Source organism: Atta colombica, unplaced genomic scaffold (assembly GCF_001594045.1).
Source record: "Atta colombica isolate Treedump-2 unplaced genomic scaffold, Acol1.0 scaffold238, whole genome shotgun sequence".
Classification (NCBI taxonomy): Eukaryota; Metazoa; Arthropoda; class Insecta; order Hymenoptera; family Formicidae; genus Atta; species Atta colombica.
The window spans coordinates 200,413-211,924 of NW_017259336.1; the positions used below are offsets into that span (position 1 = coordinate 200,413).

General features: G+C 32.5%; 3 protein-coding genes across 5 annotated transcripts in view; all 3 read right to left on the reverse strand.

Annotated features, from left to right (window-relative positions):
- LOC108688783 (major facilitator superfamily domain-containing protein 1-like) overlaps nt 1–4,106 on the reverse strand; it is a 4,918-nt gene extending 812 nt beyond the window's left edge. The window contains exons 1-7 of one of the 3 annotated variants that reach the window (XM_018195192.1): nt 3,639–3,780; nt 2,301–2,577; nt 1,800–2,216; nt 1,297–1,608; nt 1,095–1,207; nt 759–997; nt 542–620 (exon numbers count right to left, since the gene is read on the reverse strand). In XM_018195192.1, the coding sequence (XP_018050681.1) occupies nt 576–620; nt 759–997; nt 1,095–1,207; nt 1,297–1,608; nt 1,800–2,216; nt 2,301–2,577; nt 3,639–3,780 (1,545 nt within the window). In that variant the 3' untranslated portion in view covers nt 542–575. Of the gene's footprint in view, nt 1–155; nt 621–758; nt 998–1,094; nt 1,208–1,296; nt 1,609–1,799; nt 2,217–2,300; nt 2,578–3,625 lie in introns of those variants that run through there. The other 2 variants (XM_018195191.1, XM_018195193.1) reach the window with 2 other exon arrangements.
- Nucleotides 4,107–4,876: 770 nt separating this feature from the next.
- LOC108688724 (chromatin complexes subunit BAP18) lies at nt 4,877–6,288 on the reverse strand. The gene is made up of 4 exons (XM_018195081.1): nt 6,207–6,288; nt 5,872–5,963; nt 5,343–5,441; nt 4,877–5,270 (listed from the first exon to the last, which is right to left on the reverse strand). The coding sequence occupies exons 1-4, from the start codon at nt 6,222–6,224 to the stop codon at nt 4,982–4,984; spliced, it is 498 nt and encodes a 165-aa protein (XP_018050570.1). The 5' UTR covers nt 6,225–6,288; the 3' UTR covers nt 4,877–4,981.
- A 4,498-nt stretch (nt 6,289–10,786) lies between these two features.
- Nucleotides 10,787–11,512, reverse strand: part of LOC108688730 (probable RNA methyltransferase CG11342) — a 24,003-nt gene continuing 23,277 nt past the window's right edge. Inside the window, exon 3 of the mRNA XM_018195089.1 lies at nt 10,787–11,341. Coding sequence (XP_018050578.1) covers nt 10,787–11,341 — 555 coding nt within the window. The remainder of the gene's footprint in view (nt 11,342–11,512) is intronic.

The following is an 11,512-nucleotide window of genomic DNA, read 5'->3' on the forward strand; positions in this document are numbered from 1 at the left end:
TAGTTAAAAAATAATTATATAATCTCTTGAACCATCTTATAATCATTGAACTTTGGGAATACATAAACGTGCATATTAAAATATATGAGTCAAAGTAAAATAATGGATGGCTTTTAAATATAATTCGTTAGTTTATTTAAAAAAAAAAAACAATGGTCAGATCAAACATTTATTATAATACATCAATATATATTACACGTCAAGTATTTTATGAACAAGTAACTTCGCAACGCGTTATAAATTAGAGTTATAGATTATGTTTTAAATTAGAGGTAAAAAAAATGATTCGCATTCTATCATTGATATAAGATGTAATTGTGTTATCGTCACAAATTATAAAAAATTTTATAAACGTGCATAATTATAGACCTAGACCAAGACTATCAAAGGAAAAAGGCTATTTGATAGGCTATTAAATGCGATTGTTAACGCGAAATCTTGAATAAAATTGCGTTACGAAATTATCACAGATCAAGCTGTGTGTAATAGGAAGACACAATGAGCCAACTTTGTTCTTAAAGATTTAAAAGTTTTTACACACCTATTTATAATAATACAAATTTGCAGCTAAATTATCATCGTAATGGTCGATGAATTGGCGTAATAGCATGTGGGGGTACCTAGAATTTAAAAACATGCGTTAATAAAAAGTTACAATTTATAATTTAGATTTTTTTCAGCATTTTTGTTTTCACAGCCTATCATCTCTTACAGAAGAAAATAAGAATGTATATACTTTTATAAGAAAATCGATTTACCATTGCACCAATACGAGATAAATAACGATTTCGTATACTGATATCAGATTGCGGTTGCATAAGACTATCGGCTGAGAAATCCGATGTACATTCCGATGATAACAATTTTTCTCGTTCCAAACTTTCAGGAGTGCATTGAACTGTCTCATATCGTTCTCTTTGTCCCGGTGTCATGTTGAGATAACCACCACTTGTTGCCATATCTGACATCCAGATTGCACCGGCAGTAATCAACGAAACTGTTGCAGCACGAAATATGTTATTTAAATTTCAAATTTCTATGTGAAAATATTGTCATATTATCGCTTGAATTTCCAAGTTCGCAAAAATACTCACTCCAGAGCCAACCAAGGAAAAACATTTCGAGCATTAAATATCCTCCTTTATCAACAATAATGCCAGCCACAATTGAGACTACAGCAAGACCTAAGTTTTGTACAGATTGCGCTCTAAAAAGATTATATTAATTTTATTTCTAGTACATTCTTTTAACATTATTTTGTTCTGACAGTGAGATTGCTAATAAATAGATATTTACATTCCATAAGCAGTTCCAAGTTGATGCTCTGGTGTCACGAGAGCAATTAAAGGCCATAAACTACTGGCAAGCATGGAATAGGCCAATCCCATGAGAACCATACATACATAAGGGCTCAAATAGGTAAAAGCGAGCAAACCATGAGCAATGATAGTCACACAAATACTAATAAATACCCATGATACGTTTTTGCCTGTTCTATCTACTAAATAACCTAAGAGAGGCGAAGCTATCGCTGATATTGAATAAACAAGAGAATTAACTGTATTTGCAGCGGATGGCTCATATTCATACTTTCGCTCGAAAAAAACTCTAAAACAAAATTAACAAAAATTAACAAAAATTAATCTTTTTATCTTGTATATATAATTATGTATGAAAGATTAAATAAGAGAATTAGTTTTTAAAATTAATTTTAATGCGATATTATTAATTTATATGAACTTTGGTCGCTAATGCGACTTAAAAGTTGTATCATCCAATAAGTGCTATCGAATACTTACTTTCCCAAAGCGATGAAAGGAAATATCGCGACGTAATAAGCAATGCAAATGAGTGCAACCAACCAAAAAATTGGCTTAAAATCCTTGACATCCTTTAGACTAACAACCTGTGGTTCCTGTCCTTCTCCTCGTCGGAGCAATCTCTCTGCTCGTTTATCCATGAAACCCAATGCACAGGCGCATATCATCGACATGACACAAGTAGTGGATGCGAGAAAGAGAACTACGCCGATACATTGTGGACCCGTATAATATTGAGATACGTAATTGTATACTGGTTCCATTACTAAGAAGTTCACAGTCGATCCTACTCGAGCAAAGCTCAATTGCAGCCCGAACACCATGTTTAATTCTTTGCCTTTGAACCAAAGGACCGCGTAACTATTTTGAGCGACTGCTAATGACTCTGCGCCGATTCTGCAGAAAAGAAATAATTATTAATTTGACGATCTTATAAAAGGACATAAAAACATTTCCAATAAAATAATATTGAAAACATACCCAAAGACGAATCGACCAAGCATCATTACCCAGAAAGCATCAATCATAGCGCCACTCGCAAAAATTATCTGGCCGATTAATGTTAGTGCCATGTATATCACCGTACCTAATCGAATTCCAAAGACGCTATCCAACAGAAATCCACCAATGAAGCATAGAATGACATTCGGCCAAGAATAAATAGAATATAATAAAACAAATGTGCTAGTCGACATTTGCAAGTCAGTTTTAAAATTATCCTGCAATGCTCCAGGGTTATCAAAGCAAAAGTATGAGCCTGAAATAAAAAACATATATTTATTGAAATTTTTATTAAAATCATAATGCTGACATCAAATAAATTTTATAAAAGATATAGCGCTTCTCTTTTCAATTAAATAAATCACTCTATTTGCTAAAAGCTTTACTTTATTTTAATAAACGAAGATACCCTATCATATGTACATAGTTCGATTGTGTCATAGATTATAACATTGCTTATACAACATATGGCCAATATTTAAAAAAAATATGATAAACCGCACAAAGAGGACATTCATGATATGCCTTATCTAGCAATGTCAAATTTTTCTCTGTATAATAGCAAGAAAACATAATATATAGAGAATATATAATAGTATGTTTAATAAGTATGTTTAAACAATTTCTATTTCAACTCAATTAATTATTCTCTTTTTATTGTTTTTCTATACATAAAATTTTGACTACTAAATTACAATTAAAACATTTCTTATAAAATATAATAGAAGAAAGTATAATTAGAGTAGTGTGTTTTATAAATATAGATAAATTTTATTCAGAGATTTTAATATTAAATAAATACCACATGGATAGTGCAAAATATTAAATTATTACATTTGATAATGAAATGAAAAATATTAAACAAATAAAATTCGAAAATCGTGCAAATGATCTTGATTGTTTGAAATAAAATATATTTCTATATATTATATATTGTGTTTAATATCAGAAATTTTAATATTAACTAAGTTGTCCATAAATAGTGCGAAATATTATCATACTTGGCATTAAAAAATATCAACAGCGTTGAAACAAATAGAATTCTAAAATCAGATGACCACATTTTTGAAATAAAATACATTTCTATATATAAATATAAATCACGGAAATGAAGAACGCGACAATGTATCAGTCACGTGATGAGCAAACGAGACTCATCGATTATGCGTCTAGTTCGCCAAGTCGTCATAATTCAATTCGATAAGAATTCGCTCTTTGGCAGGTGACACCATTCTGGCGTGGCATTGATAGATAAAAACAAAGGACGCGTCATCTGATGTAAACAATTTCACGTTTTCCTTTACGTTAGGCCTGTACCGAATCCAAGCAGACACATAAGCGCCAGGCCCAGAAATCTGTAGAGCGCTTTTTTTGGACTGCAGCATCCCTGAAGGGCCGCTTCATCTTCGGATCGATCCAAATTGTCGCCGCCTAAGTTATCCACCATACTTCCCTCCATATCGTTAACGTTTATTATTGTTACCACAATATGCTTTGATTGTTATTGTTTAAGATGTATATCGTGTTTTATAGCCTGAACAGCACGCGATCACTCCGCAGGTAATCGAGTCTAAATAAGAATAAATTTACGTCACGTCCTTTCCCCTTTCACATTATCACGCACATAATCCAGCGAATAAAAGGAATCCGATGATCAGCCACGATCGATGAAACGACGCCGATCGACTACTCTCACTGCATCGCGCGGCTGCTGCCGAGTGCTGTCATTGTTGATCGGTTAATCTGTCAGTTGGTGCGTCGGTATGCGTCATTCAACGAGATACACACAACGATATAGACCGCTAGACTCTCTCACACTTGGCAAAATATCCCTATTTGGTATATCAATCGAAGTACCAACCGGGACGAAGCAAATAACTAAAATTCAGTTATTTCTAACTTCCGTATTTTATTTTTCGGAAGTCTAAAAATATTTTTTATTTTTAACGTTTTCTATTTTGAATATTTTTTATTTTTTGCAGAAAAAAATTTTTTTAACTGATCTTTTCTACATTAAGGATATAATATGATGTATAGTTTCTGCAAAAAGAAACTGGAATTGAAAATTCATACTTTCATCCATAAAAATGAATGTTTTATATATATATATACATATATAAATTTTTTTTTAAAAATAGTTCAATGAGATTACAATATTTATATTTAACAATACAATTTTACAGTTTAAATATATTCTCACTTTATTTTAATTATTTTTTAAAAACATGTCCACTGCTTATTAAAATAATTTTTTATTCAGATTCCAAGTCGTTGATTTTAAATCAAATTCTTTATATTACTTTCCAATATAATATAGAAAAAAATGTAATTTTTCCTAATTTTTTCACACATTTAGTTAAAAAATAGTACATTCTTAAAAGACTATCTCAGTTATAAACTATTCTAAATCTACTCTAATAAATAACTTCTCTAAATAAGTAAAAGTTATATTTAATGAACAAAAAGAAGGATGCCGAATAACACCAAACTAAATTTTCATACATTTATTACAAAAAGGTAACTTATGAGTTTATACGAGATATACTGATGCTTAAAACTAGTTAAAATTCGAATGTTCAATGAACAAGTTATGATCAAAAATGAAGATGGTATCACCAGATTTTCCGTCATTTATTTTATTTACGAACAAATGAACTAGTTTAACCAGTGACTTCTTCAGTAGCACCTTCTTCAAATTCGAGCTTAACTTGACATTCCTCGGGAAGTCCCTCAACGTCTACTTCCGTTTCAGGTGCATTCAGCATGTTTAGTGTAACTTCCGCCGATTTTCCCATAAGACTCTGGTTTCCCGATGTCGATTGCTGTTTCACCTGTTGTTGCTGAACTAATGTGGATTGTTGTGCCTGCTGAGGTAAAATCTGTTGCTGCCTGACCGTCATTCCTGCTTCCTCAAACGTCTTCTTCTTCAAGGTTGTTCGAATTTGAGAGCTGGAAAAGAAAACAATACGTTCGGTGTGAGATTCGGACTGACTGCCATGATGGCAGCGTGTGAAAACTTACACCGTCCGACTCTTGATGTGCTCGCTTATTCTGCTCAATTCTTCACTGAAGGCTCTGACCGACTGACGGAGCATCTCAATATCCTCGTCAGCCCATTTACTACACATCGAGGGGTATAGGAAATTATGAAAAGAACATGGGGCCTACTATAATTGTATACGAAATGATACTCCAGTGGCACTGCAAACTTAACAAACAAGAAAAGCTATTTTGTGACGATCATAATAATTAAAAAATATTTTATGCAAATCTTTTTACTTGGAGACCTGATTGAATCATCACAAGCTATCTTGTTCTTCATAAAATGTTGAGCTCTTGAACTCTTTTCATTTTTTCAAATGAAATGAATGCGATATACTACCAGAGAATCATCCTATACAAATTTCTATGATAAATCCATGCCAGAATTCTAAATCTTTTACATAGCTTTGTCAGAATTACATGATTTTCGAAACATCAACTAAATATTTATCTCCAAATAATTACCTCCAAATATCTTACAAGTTGACAATATTTATATCTAACTTACCCTGCAAGAGAATCTGATGTAGGATGGAGCTGCATCGTTAGCTCACCTAACTTGTTAAAGGCTACTCCAGCTGCAGCAAAGATCTCACCCACCTAAACATGAATAATTTTTAATCTAAATATGTTATATGTATTCATTAACGATAATTATATTAAAACTTGTACGTATTCATTAACAATAGTTACAATAAATTAAAATTTTTGTCACTGTTAATTTAACCTAAAAACACACAACACATTTTTTCAAATGTATCCGGTTTTAATCTGTCATTATAAAGAATTGTGAAACAATAATAGCAAAATATAATAATTGCCCGAAACTGTAATTTTTATTACCTTACTCGCAGAATTCATATTAAGAATATCGTTATTGTTATTGTTATTCTCGATTATGACTTATGACCGTAACGTTTTAAAGGTTACGATAGGAGCGACAATATTCGTATATTGTTGACACTATCTCGAATTTTGATTTAAATCGGTGTAGATCACAAGTAACGTCGATAATTTACTTATTGTCGATAAGTACATAGTAATTTCATCAACTGATGATAATTACGTGATACTATTTTTCTTTTAAATAATAATAATAATAATAATATCGATAAAAATTTACATTTTCAAAAATTGAGTAAATATCAGAAAAAATATAATAAAGTAAAACTGCTAAAAAATTATACTAATTAGGATCTCTTACCAAACTACATGGTTAACTTTCAACTGAGATTAACTTAAAATAAGTATTATACAACTTATTTTAAGTTAAACCTCAGTTAAAAATTAATCATGAATTGTGAAACTAGACCTAATAAATGCGCCCCATGTAACTGTCGGTTAATTTAACCGAGATTAGTAAAAGAGATCCTTAGAATTAAAAAATTATACATAATTTAACTCTTTGGCCCGATTTCACAATATATGGTTACCTAAAAATTAAAGATAATCAAGAAATTCGTGAATAAATTTCATTGATAAATCTGTTGGTAATCTTTAATCTTTAGGTAACCATATATTGTGAAAATTGACCTTTGGCCCATTTCTACCACTGTAGATTAATTATTGTAATCTCAGTTTAACTTTATCTTTATCTTTTTTTAATTCTCAGAACTAGAAAAAGATGAAGAGTTAGTTAAACCAAGATTAAAATTAAATGATATTGGTAGAATTAAACGGGCCTTCATCGGACTTCAAAAGAATAGGCTATGTTCAGCAGCTTCAACAGTTGAGTTCCAATCCAGTTCCACAACTCACGATTAACTCTTAACCAAAGTTCAACTTATTCATTGTCTCTTTTCAATTCTAGAATTGGAAAGAAATGAGAAACAAATTGAATTTCGATTAAGAATTAATCGTAGATTTGTTCGCGTCACATATTCCAACATGTTCCTACAACAAGCGTTTGAATGAGTAGGAGCTACAGGAGGAAGTAGGAGCGAACAAACCTCGTGAGTTGTGAAACTGAGTGGTCACTCATGAGTGAGTGAGCACTCATTGCTATTGATATATTATTCTAGATTTATAATACTGATTGAATGATCTAAAAGAATACACCAATAACAGCGAACGCTCATTCAACTGTTAGATTTGTTCGCGTTGCATGCTCCAACATGCTCCTGCCATAATTCCTATTCACATTAATAAGCGCATTAGAGTGAGTAGGAGCTTTAATAGGAGCATATTGGAACTTGTTGAATGCGATGCGAACAAATCTATTGAGTTTGCGCCCATTGTTTCGATTTTCTTTGTATGTGTTAAGTGATAAATTAATTCTTGCCCCGGCCAATCATCCACTTCAACGCCAAAAAAGAATATTCGCAGATCTAAGACCTTGCTTTGCATTTGATGAGACCAGGAGATGCTGTATTACGAGCTATTGCGTCCAAATAAAACCGTTACAGCTGATCACTACCTACGGCAATTATACCAACTGAGTAACAAGTTGATGCAAAAAAGATCAGCCAACAATTGTAAAGTCATTTTGTTGGATGGTAACGCTCGATTGTTGTGAAAAGTGTGAAGCAAACACTTCTAGACCTTGAATGAGAAGTTCTCCCGCATCCAGCGTACTCTCCACACTTGGCATCGTCTGATTATCATCTCTTCCAATCGATGCAAAAAGCACTTATGAACACACACTTCTCCAGTTACGAAGAAGTAAAAAAATAGATAGATGAATGGTTCACCTCGAAAGACACCGTTCTATCATCATACGATTACCCTGTTGTCAGAGGGAAAAAATAATAGAAAATGGAGGCCATTACTTTGATTAAGGTATTCATTCATCTTTCTTTTGAAACAAAACAATTTTCAAGACGAAAAAACAGCAGGAATTAAGTTTACCACCTAATGAATTCTGATAGATAAATTTAAAGTAAAAAATAAGTAAAGTATTGGGAGCACAAATTAGTTCGATCCGTTTTTTTGTGTTCAAAAAATGCATTTATTTCAAAACAAAATGAATGAACAGATCAATTAAAATATTGTCCATCGCTGCCTACTACTTTTTCCCATCTCTCAGGCAATTTTCGAATTCCATCTCGAAAAAATGACTCGTCTTTGGAGGCGATTTTAGAGCCAATTTTAGAGCCAATTTTCGATTTCTGCGAAAGAAGTGAACCGGTAACTTGCTGCATCCTTCGGAACAACCAGTAATCAGAAGGAGCAATGTCCGGAGAATACGGCGGGTGCGGTCCCATTTGAGCGTTTTCAAATATTTTTTTACGACTTTCTACGACTTTTTTAGTGACATGAGGCCAAGCATTGAAGAAGAATAACTTTATCATGTCTTTGCGTATTCCGGCCGTTTTTCTCGAAATGTATGACTCAAATGAATCAATTGTAGCCAATACCAATCGCCCGTAATGGAATCATCAGGTTTCAGCAGCTCGTAAACAAGATCCTATTGGTCCCATCAGATACAGAGCATAATCTTCGAATCATGAATGTTCGGCCGTGGTGTTGATGTTGAGGTCAATGACAATCGGCTTAGCGTAGTATTTTTTCTTCTTGGAGTCGTAGAATATCCACTTCTCATCTCCAGTCACAATCCGATGCAAAAAACCTTTTCTCTGTTATTTTTGAATCAGCTGTCCGCAAGTGAAAAATCATTTTTCAATGTCTCTCGGTTTCAGTTCATAAGGCATCCAATTTGCTTGTTTTTGAATCATTCCCATGGCTCTCAATCGTACAGAAATGGCTTGTTGAGTTATCCCCAATGATTCTGCAAGTTCCTCTTGCAGAATTTGACTCTGATCTTCTTCGAGTAATGCCTCTAATTCTTTGTCTTCGAATTTTTTTGGCTGTCCAGAGCGAGGCTTGTCTTCAACTGAAATCTCCATCTTTGAAACGTCGAAACCATTCCCTACATGATTTATCAGTTGGAGCAGTGTCACCATAAACTTCGACAAGCATTCGATGGGCTTCAGCCGCACTTTTCTTCCAATTAAAGCAGAAAATCAAAATCTCCCGCAAATGCTGCTTAGTTAACACAAAATTCGACATTTCACAGTAAAAATCAAGATTTTTGTATGAAACTCAAAGCGATATAAATTGAATATTATTAGCAAATGTTCTCTCTGAAATCGTCAAAATCAGCTGTCACTATGAACCATTCACAAGCTGGAGCCATCTTTAGGGAAACGGACCGAATTAATTTGTACTCCTAATATAATATATTCTAACTTCTATGTATATATATATATGATAGTAAAAATTTGTTGTTTTTCACAAAAAAATCTTTTATATTAAAAATTTTATACCGTCCGAAACAATATAAAAATCTGCAATAAAGTTGCGAACAAAGAATAAAAAATTCTCACTCCCCTGATTGAATAGAGAATTAAATCCAAAGATTTAAATTATGAAAATATAAATTCTCAAAAATAAACAAAATATGAGAGGAATGTAATGTAAGGAGAATATCACATAAAACGTATCGTCGATCAAAATTTATACGTGTTTAAATTTCGTATATGAATTCGAATTATAAGATTATAAGAATTTAAATTAAAATCTAGATCAGTTAGATGAGCTATAATTAGGTATACTAAATAATATTTATTAATCACAAATTTTATTATAATTTTCCGACGATAAGTTTCAACGATACGTTTCGACTATACTTAATCTTCATCAGCCGCAAAATACATACAATAAATATCCAAATATCTAATTATATTAACATATTATAAGGATCATCTTACGTTCGAGTTATAATAGATAATATAACAGATCGATATCCTTTATTAATTATCAAATTTGACAACATATGATATGATTGCGATATATCATCCTTTATATAATAATATGAAGGTGAGATGATTTTTAGAAATCTGTTATATTATCTATTGTAACTCAAATGTGGAATGATCCTAATATGTTAATATAATTACATATTTGGATATTTATGTATTTTATGACTGATGAGGACTAAGTATAGTCGAAACGTATCGTTGAAACTTATCGTCAGAAAATTATAATTTGTGATTAATAAATATTATTTAATACACTTAACCATAGCTCGTTTAATATATTGATCTGGATTTTATTATTTATTAATTTGTTGTAAGTTATACAAGCGAAAAGAATTGATATTATTTATATTGTAATAAAGAATTTAAATGTTCAAAAATAAACAAAGCATTAAGAAGAAAATAATCAGCTAAAAGATGACACACGTGAACACCTCATGCGTTTAAAATTTAAAGAGCTTTATTTATTACAAATTGCCTATCGTTATCTACACTTGAATGAGGAAAATTATTACTGCTATGTCAATACAAAACATATACATATACAGATACATGAATATTTAGATACGCATGGCGTACAATTGCAATTGATATACAACGTTGAATATATTTTATGTACTAATTTATGATTTTGCATGTATAATACGTAACGCATTTGCTGATCTTTTACGATTCTTGTTTCCTTTCATAAATTAAAAGCATGCGTCCCCATTCGTTGCCTGCAGTAACAGTGACTCTTTGAAAGTCACACAGTCTCCTCAAAATATCTTCTATGTGCTTCATCGGATTCCTGGTGTATTTCAGTTCCTTCAGCAGCGGAAAGTCCCCCAATTTCGCTCTTCGCAGTCGTCTCGAAGCGTTTTTGTAACATCTCCAAGGCTGCGGCTCGACAATGATCATTTCCGCCAGCTCGCAGACCTTTCGCAGAAACTCCTCCAGACCGTCATCGCCATGATTCAGGTGAATCCACATAGTGATCGAGAAACAGAACACCACGTCGAATCGCGTTTTATTAAGCTGCGTCAGATACCATCTTAGCATCTCGCCGCAATCCTCAGACAAAAAATCCAGACACTCGAAGGTCACGCGATCCGGGCGCGGATTGCGCTCGCGCGCTTTCTCGATCAGGATCGGGTCGAGATCTACGCCGATTAAGGAGATCTCTGGCTGATCTTGCGACATAGCCTCCTCGAGGAAGTCTTGTAGAATGTATGTGAGATCCTGCAAAACACGTCATATAACTAAGCGAAAATTTAAATATGTAAGATTTACATGTGCATATATCCTTTTAACTACAGAAACAAAACCTTGGATGAAAAAAGTTTATTTTACATTTTCGATTTTTTTTATATATAAAGAATTATCTTTTGTCTCTGTATATATATATATATA